Source organism: Colletotrichum godetiae (genome assembly GCF_030913485.1).
Source record: "Colletotrichum godetiae strain CBS 193.32 chromosome Unknown BDP55scaffold_42, whole genome shotgun sequence".
Taxonomy (NCBI): domain Eukaryota; kingdom Fungi; phylum Ascomycota; class Sordariomycetes; order Glomerellales; family Glomerellaceae; genus Colletotrichum; species Colletotrichum godetiae.
Window position 1 is genome coordinate 341,412 of NW_026851290.1, and position 16,221 is coordinate 357,632.

General features: G+C 38.9%; 3 protein-coding genes across 3 annotated transcripts; 2 read left to right on the forward strand and 1 right to left on the reverse strand.

Annotated features, from left to right (window-relative positions):
- Positions 1–2,471: 2,471 nt before the first annotated feature.
- On the forward strand, positions 2,472–3,734 carry BDP55DRAFT_635409 (uncharacterized protein; the record flags this gene model as incomplete). Its single annotated transcript, XM_060572774.1, has 1 exon — positions 2,472–3,734. One exon carries the CDS (start codon positions 2,472–2,474, stop codon positions 3,732–3,734), a length of 1,263 nt encoding a protein of 420 aa, XP_060425994.1.
- A 432-nt stretch (positions 3,735–4,166) lies between these two features.
- BDP55DRAFT_283042 (sodium/hydrogen exchanger family protein) lies at positions 4,167–7,853 on the reverse strand. Its single transcript, XM_060566490.1, has 5 exons — positions 7,236–7,853; positions 6,743–7,159; positions 6,572–6,671; positions 5,950–6,512; positions 4,167–5,878 (listed from the first exon to the last, which is right to left on the reverse strand). The coding sequence occupies exons 1-5, from the start codon at positions 7,392–7,394 to the stop codon at positions 4,511–4,513; spliced, it is 2,607 nt and encodes an 868-aa protein (XP_060425995.1). The 5' UTR covers positions 7,395–7,853; the 3' UTR covers positions 4,167–4,510.
- Positions 7,854–8,377: 524 nt separating this feature from the next.
- On the forward strand, positions 8,378–8,824 carry BDP55DRAFT_674798 (uncharacterized protein). The gene has a single exon (XM_060575681.1). The coding sequence runs from the start codon at positions 8,598–8,600 to the stop codon at positions 8,817–8,819; it is 222 nt and encodes a 73-aa protein (XP_060425996.1). The 5' UTR covers positions 8,378–8,597; the 3' UTR covers positions 8,820–8,824.
- Positions 8,825–16,221: the final 7,397 nt, after the last annotated feature.

The window sequence follows — 16,221 nt, forward strand, 5'->3', positions numbered from 1 at the left end:
AAAGATGGCGAGGCGAGCAGTAGCACCATGACGACAATATCCGTGCAAACCCGACGTCAGCCGGCAGGGTAATTGGTGGTAACGGCCGCTGGGACTGTCCTGGTCCCGGATCCCGCCCGGAAGGTAGTAATCAAGCTGGTTCAGGGGATGGATCCGCCATACAGCGCGGGTTACTAGTTCCATCAGCTTGTTCAGAGGTCTTTGGCAAGTTTGACTTTCACAGTAGTAGAGTTGTGAATCGGCTGCTGGTAAGGTATGTGAAGGCTTTCTTGAAGTGAAGACCAAAGTATCGCAAGAGACCGCCTTCAGCAGCACAACGCGTGTTGAGAAGCCACTCTCGCCTGATGATGCGGGCGACGTGGGTGCATCATCGGGGCAAGCAGGTGTTGGTGACACCAGTTTCAGTGCCGGAGTGGTAAGCAGCTGGGGTTGGGCATGCCGGCCAATTGGGATTGATTGGCGGTGCAAGTGAGGGAGGAATAGCATGGAAGATTCAAGGCGTTCCGGATGATTGCGGACAGCGACGAGTTGGCCAGCGGTATGGCAATGTCATACTGCGCACCTGCGGTAGAAGCAATGGGGTCATGTCGTGAGGGTATGATGCACCTCATGCAACGTGGATTGCGAATCAGCTCCCGCGATGCAGCACTGCCGGCTGCGCTGCTGGTGATGCTGGTGATGATGGTGATGATGGTTCTACAGACAGATGCAGTGTAACATAGAGCCCAGTCCAGTCCTGGCAGGATAAGTCATAGGGAAGGATAGGATGGAAGAAAGGAATCGGGAGAGTAAGGTGAGGCGAGGGTAACGAAGGCTGGGGATTCGTTAGCAAGAGGTGGAATCGGTGGGAAACGATGCGGGTTGTTGGAGTCGAAGCTGCAGGTTTACCTCATCTGACGTCACTGGGGGAAGCAGCGGGCTGGACCCTGCATATCGCCTCAAGTTGTGAAGCGAGAAGAACATGGTGTGTTCATTGGCTGTTTGGATTGAATCTCCACTACCTTACAAGTACAACGCTTCCTTGGATCTTTTTTTTTTTTTGGACCTTTGGGGGACTAGCACCGCCGGCAGCGCTCTTTCCCTCCGAGGTGCGCTGTACGCAGTAGACTGCAGTTGCCCCCCCCTCCCGACCTCGCCTGGGGGTTTATGTGCCTGCCCGGTGCGGTCTGCTTCGCATTCCGGGCCGGGTGAATTCTTCAACACAAGACAAGGTCCCCTTCTCTTGCTTAGCACCATTTTTCCCATGCCTCACAACCCTCAGCTACGGTACCTTACCTTCCATATATTCTGCCCGTACTAAAGGGAAGTTACCTTAATCTATTTCATCGTATTACTCCGTACCCGTACACTATAATACCAAGACAATGGATAATTCCCGCGACGTTGTGCCAGGCGGCGCAGGCCCGTTCAACGGTCGACTAACAAACATAGCGATGGCACCCTGTCCTGTTCAGCCCAGGGCAGGGTTTCACTGCATCGTACCGGAGTATTCATTGTCATTTCCTGCAACAAGGGCAATGTTGGTTCGCCGTTTGGCTTGTTGGTCATGAACCGCCGCCAAACCGCCATTCCCATGCTTCCAACGTTCTTTCTCCTCATGCGCTGCGCTCTTTTCCCCACGTTGACTTACTCGGGCAGTTCGTGCCACGTACCTTAGCTACCTTACCTCATCTCAACTGTCCACTCTTTCGAGTCTCGCGTGCTCCTGACCTTCTCTTTCCCTAGTGGCCAGGACGGACGCTGGCAAACTGGCAAGCTGGCACCTCCCAGTGAGGCGAAAGAGGCCCCCCTCCCGCATCCCGTTCCAACTTCCAATTCTCTTCCTGCCTCCCCAGTGGACGATGCACGCGACTGGACCGGACCCAACTTCAGCGCCAGCAATAGGCCCCCCCGCAAAACACCAGCGGTCAGCCGATCCTCTCTGGCGTGTGACGCTATTCCAATCCCCCCCCCGTCGTCCTCCAGACACAGACACGGACTCCCTCCCACCTGTCTGTCTCCCTCGAGTCTCGTCTCATCTCGGGCCTGTCTGTGGCCTGCAGCTTGCCCCTTTCGTTGTCGTTCGTTCCTTTCGTCTATCGTCCTTCATCACGCTTGCTTTGCTTGTCTCTGCTTCTAGTACTCCTATACTAACGTAGGTATGCTAGGTACATAGCCTGCCCACCCACTTTGACACCCACATCATCCTCCCACCCCGCCCTGTGCCTCGACCCATCATGGCCACCTTTGTGACTATACCATTATATACACCATCCGACCTCCCCCTTCCTCTTCCCTCCCCCTCGACACTGCTTTCACACTTACTCTTGACATATGGCTCATTGCCGCCGGCTTTGATATCTACCCACCTCGCCACCTTCTCCTAGTATATTCCGTATTAGCACACATCTCCCGCCACACCTCTACATCCTCCCAAATCCTCGCACATCTTCTGCCCTTTCCGGCCTCCTACGCGACGATCTCGAACAATAATGGGACGCTCTCATCGAAGAGGCCCTGACTACGACCTGGACCCTTACGAGTCTTATGGTCGCCCTTACGACACTGCTGCCGACCCCTACGCCCAATATCCATCTCGTGGACGCAGTCCTGGTCCTCGCCGCCGCAACAAATCAGAACCTGCCGCCCCTCCAGCTGCCTACGACAACTATCAACGCGAACCAGAGCCTAGGGAACAACCGCGGGAACACCGTGAGAGCCGCAAGTCCCGCAGGGACGCCGTCCCGGAATCCTACGCTCCTCGGCCAGAGCAGAGGGAAGATCGCAAGAGTCGCAAGAGCCGCTACTACGACGAAGACGCCTATCAACCCACGGCACGGGCACGGAGTCACGGCCGCTCTGCCCGGGAAGCCCCCGCCACCGCTCACCACCGTGCCGACGACGACGCCTTCGACGCATATGCACCCGCTTCTCGCCGCGGCCGGGAGCGTCAACATGCCTATCACCCGCCCCGGACGAGCGACACGAGGCGCTCTAAGTATGCTGACTTTGACGCCGAGCCTCGTTACCCTGACAGACGCTCCCGTTATGCCGATTACGACGATGTCGATTCCTATAATACCGAATCGCGCCGTTCCAAGAATGATGCACCACGCGAGAGTGACAGGCGGCGTTCGCGCTACGCTGACTACGAGGGCGTCCCCCGTGGCGGTAGCGAATCAAATCGCGGTCGGCATGTAGATTACGAGGCTGATCCCCGTTCCAATCCGAGGGGATATGCAAGCCAGAGCCAGGGTGGCCGCGGTCGCTACATGAATGACTCGCCCGAGCGGTACGGCCAACCGGGCGGCGGTCAGCAGCAACGCTCTGCCAGAGGACGGTCCATGCCCAGAAAAGGTGCAGCAGGTGGTGCCTCTGGTGCAGCTCGGCCTCGAGCCAAATCAGCCGTTGGCTACGCTGCACTGGGTGAAGCTGCTCAGACAGCTTTTAGAGTTGGAAGTCAGGCAGCTCTCCAGATGAAGAGTGAGCCCGGCCCGTGGATAGGCGAGAAAGGTACGCGGGTAGCCACGGCTGCTCTGGGCGCCGCCCTCGTTGACACATTTGTCGGTCACAAGGCCACTGGCATGAAGGGCGGCATGCGCCATCAAGCTTTGCGTCAAGCATGTGAGATGGGTATTCGCAACTTTGTCGTCCAACCTACTGTGAACACGGCAACCCGACGCAGCGGCAGTTGGGGCGGCCATGGCACTGGTGGCGGAGGAGGCCAGAGCAGCAGTGGGAGAAGACGACACTGATCCAGTTGCCTTTGCGACGTGTTGTCCATCCTACATGAGACGCTACTACGTGGTTGGGGATACACAACGTCTACATCTCCCCTCTGCATCTCTTCCTCGACATATCAAATCCTCCTCTTCTCTCTTTTCTATGGCTACAAACTGGGTTTTTGGGGGGCGTTATTAGATAAAGTGCCACCGAGACGGCAGGAAACCTTTTGAAAATTTAGAAGCAGCATAGCATCGTGTTATCGATAGACGAGTAACGAGTCACAATGAATCAAATGACAAGGAAAACCAAGTTACCTCTCTTGGTACATATGCTGATAATTAAGTCTCGATGGTGGCAGGTTTATTCCTATTTGAACAACACCATGGATGCTGCGAAACGCTCACTCCTTATGGATATCTCTTCCCTGCCCTCAATGTATACTAGCATATACATATCCTTTCGGTTTTTATCCTGTAAGCAGATCCTATGATCGTGCTAAAATCCTATGGTAGGATAGAATACTTCACTTAATAAGATTTAAAGCGATGTAGTGTGACAGCTTCGGCGCTCAAAACGACTAATCGCAAAGAAGGCAAAATGCGAAGTGACGAGATGACGTTGCATTCCCGTATGGCGGCCTGCCTCTCTCTTACCTGGACGCAACCACTAGGATATCGGAATAGAGCAAGTGGTGAGATGTGCATTGGTTTTGTGATATTTTGCCACCACGCAGGATTATCATTCCTTAAGTTCAGATTGATAAGATAGATGGTATTAAGTCAAGAACTAGAATACTACATTTCGACTAGTTACTTGAAGCTTTGGCTTGAACAACAAGCAGATCTGCCTTTACGCCAGCTGTAATCAAAACACCTGCAGCCAGACCCAGGCAGTCCTTGATATCTTCAGATACCTTGACAGACGCCTTGCCTTGACTCGCCTTCACAGCGCTCCTGCGACCAAGAACGACCAGGTTGTGCCATGTGACTTCTCGCGTATCTGTCCTGACGCCTGATTCGGCATAGCTCGAAGCGGCCTCCAAGGTATTGGCAGAAGAGGAAGTCTCAAACTTGATGCGTGAGGCCACATTGGCAGGCACGTGTGTTGACACGAAGCCGAAGTAGTCACCCTCCTGAGACTGGGAGTCTCCTTCGGCCGTCCCAGTGAAATGCACCACGGTCGCTTGTGCGTTGTGCCTCTCGCACAGCTGAAGCACAAGCTTGAGGGCAAGCTTGTCATCATTGCCGCCAAAGTATGGCATGAAGATCTGGTGAGACTTGTTGGTGACAGGAATAGTTGGGATATCGTGATGGATGTCGCTGAACGAGTATGCTCGCGAAAGCCTCTTACGATCGCTGCTACCGTCCGAGCTAGGTTGGGTGACACTGCCCTTGGGGAAGAAAATGCCAATGTTGTGTTCCGGGGATTCGAGGATTGACTTGGCGAAACCGGTATATGTTGATCCAAGCTTGTTGGAGCCGTCTGCCGACAGGACTTGTGTGTCGACTAGGCTACCACTTTCGCTCCAGGGAACGAGAAGAAGGTCGGAGGAGATATCGGAAGACTTGGAAAGCAGAGCCTCGGCAAAGCGAGTCTCTGGCATAATAGACACCTCCCCAGAAACAGCAACTCTGATCAATTGTCCCACAGTACGGAAGATGTTCACAACAGGGTCATTGCGACTGAAATCGTCGACCTGAGACACAGTCATGACGGAAGAATCACGATCCGTAAGATGAAGTAGGCGGAAGCCGTGAGCCCGCACAGCTCTGATACCGTTGGAAGAACTCAGAGCCACGGTATCAGACTTGATGCCGTCCTTCTCATCGCTCTCGACAAACTGGTCTCCTGAGCCATACTGCTTTCCAAATAGGGAGACCAAGTTGAGTAGCGCAGGCATGTTATCCAGTCGAAGATATACCAGTAGGCGCTGGACACGATCGTTGGTGGGCTTGGTGAATTCATGGTCGTCGGTCGATCCGCCGTGACTCGAGATGGGTTCACCAGTGTCCCAGTCAATCTCACCACGCTTCCAAGCCTCGAGCTTCTTCTGGTACCAGCGAGGATACAGGAAGGAGGTCAGAGGAGTAGTTGCGAATGTGGTCAGAAGAGCCATGACAACGAAAATGGTGAATGTCCTGGTGCTTAAGATCCTAGCCTGAAGACCAATGTTCTGTGTTTCAATCAGCTTCCGTCTCCATTTCCATGTCGTCTTTGAGCCGTGCTCGAACAAGAGCCACTTACGAGGACGATCAGCTCGACGAGACCTTTGCAACTCATCAGAGCTCCGATAGAGAAAGACTCTCTCCAGACCAATCCGTTCAGCCGAGCAGCGAGACTGGCGCCAATGACCTTGGTCAAAAACGCGGTAAACGTAACGGCGATGACGTATCCCCAGGCGATACCACTGTCAAGGAGACCCAGGTTGGTGTTCAGTCCAGAGAGCGTGAAATACAAGGGCAAGAACAGAGCACCGATCAAATCTTCCAGCTTTTCAGTGACCTTGATAGCAAAGCCGTTCTCGCGGGGCAGGATAAGGCCAACCATGAAGCCTCCGAAGATCGCGTGGACGCCAATGATACCAGTGAAGAAAGCCGAGGTCAGGGCGATCAAAAGGATGAGCGCAATCATACTTTGCGAAGGCCCGTTCTCGATGTTGCCAGTTCGGCGTAACAGCCAGACCAATGCTGGCCTCACAAGGTAGAAGAGGAACAACATGTAACCGACACACGCGAGAAGAATCCAAAGGGCCGAAAGACCCGTTCCGGCGTTGGCGAGAGCAACACATAGGGCAAGGAGGATCCAACCTGTGGCGTATTAGTAAAATCCGCCTTAACGCGTTAACATGCAATGAAGCACTACTCACCAACAACGTCGTTCGCAACACCAGCTGAAAGCACAATAACACCGACAGAGGTATCAAGGAGTTTCAATTCGGTCAGGATACGGCAAAGGACTGGGAAAGCCTGGAAGCAACATGTTAGTTGACTGGTGATCAAACCACGACCGAGTAGGCCATTTCTGCAGGGTATCTTACTGTAATTGCAATAGCAACACCAATGAACAGCATGTAGATTGGGAAATCAATGTGCATGACACCCTCGTCACTAGAGAATTGGTTGTACAGACCCCATGCGAGGGCGCAACCGAACGCAAAGGGTAGAGCCAAGCCGGCGAACGCAACTGAAGTAGCAACCCGCCAATTACTGACGAGGAAGCGAACGTCTGTCTCAAGACCGATGAGGAAGAGATAGAGAACAAGGCCGAGGTTGGCTACCAGCGTCAAGTTGGGGATCGACTCCGTGGGGAAGATGGCAGCGCGAAAGCCGGGAATTCGACCCAGTACCGAGGGTCCCAGGACAATGCCGCCAATAACTTCGGCTATCACTCGAGGTTGCCGGATCTTGGACAAGGGCCAATGGAGGAGGTGACAGACTATGATGATGAGTCCAGCCTAAGTTGTACGAATGGCACTAATTAGCATTTGTTGGCAAGCGCCGAAGGTGGAATTCGAAACAAAGGTAACGAACTTGGATGATGAACATGGTGATGGGGTCCTTCGGGTTGTAATGCGATGGGTTTGCGCCCTCGATAACACCACCCTGCGAGGGAGCTCTGTTTCCACCGGTGCTGGTGGGCGCAGCCGACGATGTGGCTGTCGCCGACAGCATTGATGTGATAGACGACATGTTGGCGGATGGGCTCGATTTCCTGTCCTTTCCGGTAAATATGCTACTCTCCTAGGCACAGGTTAACTATGCGTGTGGAAGCGCTCGACTGCGCTCCCCAAATCGAATCAACTTGACCGTTTATGATAAGACGGGACGGCAGATGATACGGGAGGAGCGCTTCTTATATGGAGGTGCCAAGAAGAGGGACACCGTCCAGGCTGCGAGTACTAGCAATGGATGGAGGCGGAGCAGGCTATTGTGGCCAAGGCAATCGCAATCAGTCCCGTGATATTGGTAGGCTTTGCATGTACTAATCTGACATGGTGAGCCGATTGTTTTGCCTATGTTGTTTTCTCCCTGGCCGCAGCTGCCACGGATATTAGAGGTGTTGGTAGTCGACCACTTTGGTTGGTTGCACGAGAGGGTAGCAGGTGGTGGTGGTGGTGTTGGAGCAAGTTAAGGGTTTTTTGGTCACTTGCCTTCCCGGCGGATTTAGTTCGCGACACGTGAAGATGTTTTGGAGGGGGAGAATGTGGAGGGCGGGGAGGGCGAGTGAGCAACGGTTTGTGGAGGTGGGCAGGGAGAAGTGAGAGACTAAGGGTGCCTCACTGCGTGACTGTGGTAGCTAAGCAGAGTTGTGGTGGAACCTACGGGGTACAAGCATGGCAATTGGGTTGGTTGGTTTACCTTAATATGAAAGGAATGCGAACAAGAACCAGATTGAAGCTAGGCCCAAGGATGTGGGCTGTCACCGTCAGTCGATGAATGATTGCGATGCTGAGGTCAAACACATGGGGTACGACTAGGCAGGGTGCATGCCTGGTTGCAACATTTTCCCCAAAAAAAAAAAATACATTTCGTTCCTACTCCGTTACTTTCTTGGAAGTCGCTCATCACTCCCCACTTCGCAAGAGGGAAGGTTTGCAACAATGAAAGGATGAAAAAGGAACAACATTTGCGTGATACGCTAGCCAGGGGGCTTACGAGTCATCCATCCCACCGTCTCCCGTCCCATACCTTACCGCACTTCATCAAGATAAAGAAAAAAAAGCACAGACATAGACACCAGCACAGCATCACCTCATTAATATGGTATTCGAACGGCCACCTCTTGCAATTCAAGGATCATCTAAGCTGCACACTTGCGACTGGCAGTTCCATGGCACCTGACTTGATGTTGCCCGGACCGTGGACAGTGCGTTGTGGATTGTGCAGGGCCCAATGGATCCGAACTCCAACCAGGGTCCAGGCCTGGCCTTATCTCTCTACCTCCTTAGAGGCTGGTCTGCAGGCTGCCTCGACGAATACCGCTGCATGCTGACCGCCAGTCTAGGTATGTATGTATGTATATGGAGTACCTACCGGTTTTCGGCAAAAAGACCTGGAAATTGGCGTTCGTATTGTATTCTGCCATCCAGGAATGAGGGGAAACACCCTAGATAATAGCAGGTCGTCGCGGAGTATTCATAGGTACTCGTAAAGATAACATCTCCATAACTGGGAGTTGGAGAAGGTGGAGAGACGCGGGGAACGAGATATCATCGGCTGATTGGGCCACCAATTTCCGTACTGAGCTGCATACATACCCAGCCCCCCGGGCTGAGTTGGGCCACCACCGCATCAAGGTTTAGAGCGGGTAATAGCGGTAACCACAATTAATCCACCGACTTGGGTCCCACCGGATAGGCACCTCGACATTGTCCCGAGTATCGACTACCAAGCAACAGCTGCCACTGGAGCTTCGGGACGAGAATCTTCATCTGCAATGTTCCGGGGCAAACGTGGAACAGACTAATCTAGTAGGTCTCACTGGCTTGCTCCAGCCCCAGTCGCCCTCTCCATCTCCACGAGTTCCATATCGAATGTGCCACAATCATGGTCATGCGTACGCCATCGGCCTCGAACCTACTACAAGTAGAGCCGCAGGCAAGGGTGGTGCTTTACGTTGCAGTACCTTGTGATCGGCCGGTGTGACTATGGTGGCTTGGCTGCCTTGGCTGTCTTGGCTTTGACGCTCATAGGCGCACATACAGAGAGACGAAAGCATCCCGCTCACCGCAGCTTTAAAAGCTTCCATTATAAGGGTGCCCAATATACGGGCACCTAACCAGGCCTGACTCAGCTTTGTCCAGGCCTAACTCAGCTATAAGGCTATATAACTAAGGTTCAGTAAATCTTTAATAAAACCTAGCCCGAAAAAAAAACTAGTTTTTATAATAGCTATATAAAAATATTAAACTTAAATTTATTTAATATATTGGACCTATGTTTTATATATTTTTAATTATAGTATTTAACTATATTTTTTTATAATTTTTAAACTTTTGTAAACTAATATAATCCCCTCGGCGGAGGTATCCGCCAGGGTACCAATATATATAATATATTATATAACGGGAAAACTAGATATATTATACTATATTCTTAATTATTAATAGCTAACTAAACTCTAATTATTACCCCCCTTTATTAATAACTTCCGCCTAACCTTCCGCCGCCCCTATGCCTAAACGGCCAATTTTACTTATTTTAATATATATAAAACCTCTTAATATTAGCCTATATAAATAGCTAGATTTAATATAATAACTTTTTTTTATATAGGTTAATAAACTTTTTAATAATATTTTTTAATTTATAATAAGGTACTTTTTTATATTAAAAGCTTTTTTAATTATAATTTTAAGCCTAGTATTAATTTACTAGATTTTTTAATCTATATCGGCCTAATTATAATAAATTAGAATATATAGCCTAAGATTATAAATAGCCTAAAAGGCTTTAAAAGAAAGCTAAAACTATTAGTATAGCTATTCGAGGTACCCTTAAAATAAATACTAAAGTACCTTATAAATAACTCTTATAAACCGGATATTTCGACGATGCCTACCTTATTTATTAAAATAATAAAGAATTAACTAACTAATACCTAAAAAAACCTAAAATACTTACTATAATAAGAATCCAAAATATTAAAAAAAATTAAAAATTTAGCTATAATATAATAAGCCCTTAATATTAAACTCCTTTATAAAATCAATAAATACTTAAAAGATACTATTAAAAACGGTAATATCGTTTTATTATTATTAAATATTTAACTATTTATAAGGAATAATAAAATAAACTTTAAATAACTTAATAAAATTATAATAATATTTAAAAAAACAAAATCGTCCTATAATTCGGACTAACTTTATAATATTATATAATAATATATTTAAATAGAAGTTATTAATAAAAATACCTTTAGGAAAAATAATTTTAATTTTAAAAAAACCAAATTTATAAAACGACCTGAGTAGAAAAAAATCTATTTACTATAAAATAATTAATTTATCCTCTTTAAAAGAACGAATAACTATATTAAAAGTATAAAGATATTATTAATAATTTAGGATAACCCTAAATTAACTTTAACTTATATATAATATGACGATATTTTTTTAAGTAAAATACTTAATTAATAACTATTATTACTATTTTAATTAGAAAAACGATAATTAATATTACCTATAACGGTTTATTAATAAACTAATTCTTAAAACCTATTAAAAAATAGACCTACCCTCTTAAATTACGGATATAAAAAATAATAATATTATTATCTTTTCCCTAAACCTATCTTACTTTATAAAGTACCTTAATAATATTAAAAAAGATTAGAATATATATTAATATAATAGATATAAAATCTATTTTATACCTAAGTTGTAAAAATAGTAACTTTTATAAAAAAGAATTTAGGAAGAATAATTAAGAACTAGCTCGTTCTAAAGAAACCTAGATAACCTTATTATTAATTTATAGGACTACTTATATAACTAATATATTTTAAATACCTAAATTAATATTAAGGTATTTAAGGATTATTAATTGTTTTTTTAAAAAAAGAAACCTTATTTAAATAAAAAAACGATTTTAAAATATTATTAATGCCCTATACTTTATTATAAAAAGATAAAGATAAAAGGACTTAAAAAAAACTATAAATAACTTATTTAAAAAGGACGAGCGCCGGCTCTTAAATAATTAAAAAATTAAAAATGCTAATTAGATAAGAATAATAAAAAAATAAAATAAAAAATTAAGTCCCTTATAATAGTTAATATAAAAAATTCCGACTATTATATACTAAATATTTATATTTAAGGATATAAAATATATATTATAATTGATAGCGGTGCCTAAATAAATTATATATTAATCTAAATAATAAAAAGATTCAGGATTAAATAAAAAATAAAGAAATTACTATACCTTCTTTATATATTTAAAAATATATTAATTTAGAATAATAACGGATATATATTTTAAGAAACTATACCCCTGTAAACGAATATTAATAACTAAATAGAATAGATTATTTATAACGTTATAGAAATAAGAATAAACCAAGATATAATTTTAAAAATTATATAATTAAAAAAATATAATTTATAAATAGATTAGAATATAGGCTACCTTTAATAAATAAACCTAGTTATTAAACGATTTAAAAAAATAAATTTAAATAAGTTTTATATAATACCTAATAAATAAAAACGACCTAAATACCTTACCTAAATTAAAAAAATAAAGCTAACTAGGATAATTATACCTAGTACGAATAATTAAGGATTAAATTTATTTTAAACTATACTTAAAGAATACCGGAAATATATAAAACTATTTATTTTAAAAAGAAAATCTATAAGATTTTTAAAATATAGTAACTAGGATATAGAAATCGAACTTAAAGAAGGGATATAGCCTAAATTTTATCTATTATATTTAATAAACGAACTAAAACAAAAAGAACTTAATAAATATATTAATAAAAAACTAAGAAAAAAAGGCTATATTAAACCTTTTTTATTTCCTACTAGTATATTATTTTTTTTATTTTTAAAGGGAAAAAGGAAAATTAAGACTTATAATTAATTATAAAGGACTTAATTTGATTATTAAAAGAAACTACTACCCTTTATTTTTTATTATTAAATTTAGAGATTTATTATATAGAGTTTAATCGTTTATTAAAATAGATCTTAAAGAAGCTTTTAATTAAGTATAAATTAAAAAAATTAATAAATAAAAAATAGCGTTTTAAATATATAAAGGACTTTTTAAAAACTTAGTTATACCTTTTAAACTTATTAATATATCTGGTATATTTTGAATAATAATAAACTACGTCCTTAAAAAATATATAAATATCTTTGTTATTATTTATATTAATAACATATTTATTTTCTTTTTAAACCTTAAAATATATAAAAAATACGTTTATAAAATATTTTAAAGACTTTAGGATATTAAGCTCTATACCTAACCTAAGAAATATAAATTCTATATCTAAAAGGTTAAATTTTTTAACACGATATTATATTAGAATAAATATATATATAATTATTAAAAATAAAAAGAGTTAAGGACTAGCCTATACTCTGAAACGTTAAGGATATATAAAGCTTTCTAAGATTCATTAATTTCTATTAACGATTCCTTAAAAATTATACTAATATAATTAAACCCTTTAATAACCTAACTAGAAAAAATATACTATTTATTTAAAATTTAGATTATAAAAAGTATTTATTAAAATTAAAAATATAGTTATTTCCGAACTAATAATTATAATCCCTAATTTAAAACGACCTTTTAAAGTCGAGACCGACGCTTTAGACTTCGCTATAAGAATAGTTTTAAATTAATAAAATAAATAAAGAAAACTTTACCTTTATATATTCTACTTCAAGGTATTTTATGAATTAAAATTAAATTAATAAATCCATAATAAAGAACTAATAATTACAATCGAAACATTTTAAAAATAGAAACTATAGTTATTAAAAACTAAATATAAAATTACGGTTTATATAAATTATAAAAACCTTATTAACTTTATAATAAATAAGAATCTAAATAAACGGTAAGTTAAATAGACTAAATTCCTTTTAAAGTTTAATTTCTAGATTATTTACTAGAAAAGATTAGAGAATAATAAAGTAAATATTCTTAATAAAAGATTAAACTATAAAGTTACGGTCCCTAAAGAAATATAGATTATCTTTAAATTTAATAATAAAGGCGACCTTATGCCTACTACTAAACTCCTTATAATAACTAAAAAGATTAATATTAATACGATTAGAAAAATAACCCCTAAGCTTATTATAGAAATCTATAATATCAGGGCATACGGCTATTAAAATATTATAAAGATATAAAAATATATTAAACAATATTATAATAAATCTATAATATAAATAGAAGTTATTAATATAATTAAAGATTATAAAACCTATAGAAAAAATAAAAATAGCCTTTATAAGCCCTATAAAGAGCTATAATTATTATTAATACTAATAAAACTATAATAATTAATCTCCTAGGACTTTATTATTAAACTCCCTAAATCTAAAAAACCACTTATAAATATATACTATAATAATATCTTAATTATCATTAACTAGCTTATTAAATATATCTATTTTATACCCTATAAAAAAGCAAATAATACTAAAGAACTAATATATACGTTCTTTAAAATAATAATCACGAACTATAGACTACTAAATAAAATCGTTTTTAATAAAAATAAACTATTTACCGCTAAGTTTTAAAGATCCTTAATTTTATAACTCGGTACGGACTATAAATTATTAACGTTATTTTATTTATAAACCGATAAATAAGTAAAAAAGATTAATTAAATTCTCGAAATATACTTTTACTATTATATAAACTATTAATAAAATAATTAGGTAGAACTTTTATTAATAGCCTAATTTATATATAATATAGTAATAAGTAAAAATATAAAGGAATCCTTATTTTAGCTTAATATTAGTTATTAACTAACTACCTATAAAAAACTATATAAAGGACCACTTACTATAAAAATAGTGATAAATATAAAAAAACTTAAAAAGATCTAAGTTAAGGCTATAGAAAACCTTGAATTTATATAAAAATATATAAAGAAATACGTTAATAAATTAAAGATCAAAGGACTAACTTTTTTTTTAAAAAAAAAATAGCGCCTATCTCCTCTATTAAAACATTAAAATAAGGCGACTAAATAATAAGTTAAACTATAAAAAACTTAAACTTTTCAAAATCATTTAAAAAATCTTAAATGTTAACTATAAATTAAAACTCCCTAATATTATAAAATATTACTTAATATTCTATATTTTATTCCTAAAGTTAATACCTTAAAGTTTATATATAAACGACCGTATTATTATAAAATCAAACTAACTAAAATATAAAATTGAATAGATTATCGACTATAAAATTAAGAACGAAATACGAAAATTCTTAATTAAATAGAAAAACTATAAATATAAAAAAAAATTAAAGGTATTTTAATTTATATAGAGACTTATTTAACTTAATTTAAGTTTTTTAATAAATCTTAGCTTTTTTTTCATAACTCCGTAGCCCTCTCTTAAAAACGTAACTCCTCTGCTTATTCTTTATAATTAAAATAATCGGACTCTATTATTAAGTAATTTACTATATTATTAACTATAACTAACCAGAACTAAACATAAACAAAGACTTATAAATATAAATAATATTAATAAAAATATTATAGAAAATACCTAAACGATAATATATTCTATAAATCTCGGAATTAAAAAAGACTGAATATTAAATACTTTATAAGTAATAATTTAAATAAAACATTATTTCTATACCTTTATTAAAAAATAATAATATATAATAATTTATAATAAAATACGGCTATTTAAGATTTTAACTTTTTAATTTAACCTAATATTATATTAGTATATTTTAATAAATATATTTAATGATTCCCTAACTTAGGAATAAACGACCTATTTATAGGCCTAAAGACTAGACCTTTAAAAAGAGAAGCTAATATTATAACCTAATATATATAATAAAACTAAGGTCCTATTTTATAAGACCATAATAGCTATTATACTATATATATATATAAATACGGATTTTGAAAACCTCCTTTTAAAATAAAAAAATATAAATAAGTTATATAATTATAATTGTATAATAAAATAAAGAACGAACGTTTATAAATAAATAAGACGGACGTTTATAAATAAATAAAACGGATATTTATAAATAAATAGGACGAATAACTATTTAATAAATAATTAAATAATTATATGATAATATAAAATAAAAAATTTCTTTAAAATTAAGATTGATATATAATATAGATTTAAGCCGGGTTTAAAGATAGATTTTCTATAACTTCTTTAATTATTAACTTTATATTAGATCTTATAATTACTTTTAACTATTTTTATTAAGAATCCTTTAATAAGATTATTATTAATTATTAAAGTTTTACCTTACGGCTTATAAAATATAAGTTCCCTTAAAGTTATTTAATAACCTACTACTGTTATTTAGTCCTTATGGCCTGAACTTTTACGAACTTACATTATTATAACTAACTGGCTATAATAAATACCTATTAATTATTTAATTAGTATTTAATTTATTTATTAAATATTACTATTATCGATCTTCATAAGTAAATAAAGGCCGCTTTAGTTTATAAGTTTGTTAACGTATAATGATAGCTTTATATTTATTATATTAACTTTAATATTATATTTAAGGCTAAATAGAAATAAGTAGAGGGAAAACGGGTAAAAAATACTGGTAATAATTCGGACCATAAAAACAATAATAAGCCTTCGAGAATATTAAAAACGGAATTAAATAATAAAAACTAGGCGTGTATTTATTTACTCATTAATAATTTAAGCTTATTCTTTTAATAATTTAAGTTATTTATACCGATTTATTAATATTATATGGAATATAATTTAAGATTAAAAGTTACGGTTTATATAGTCCT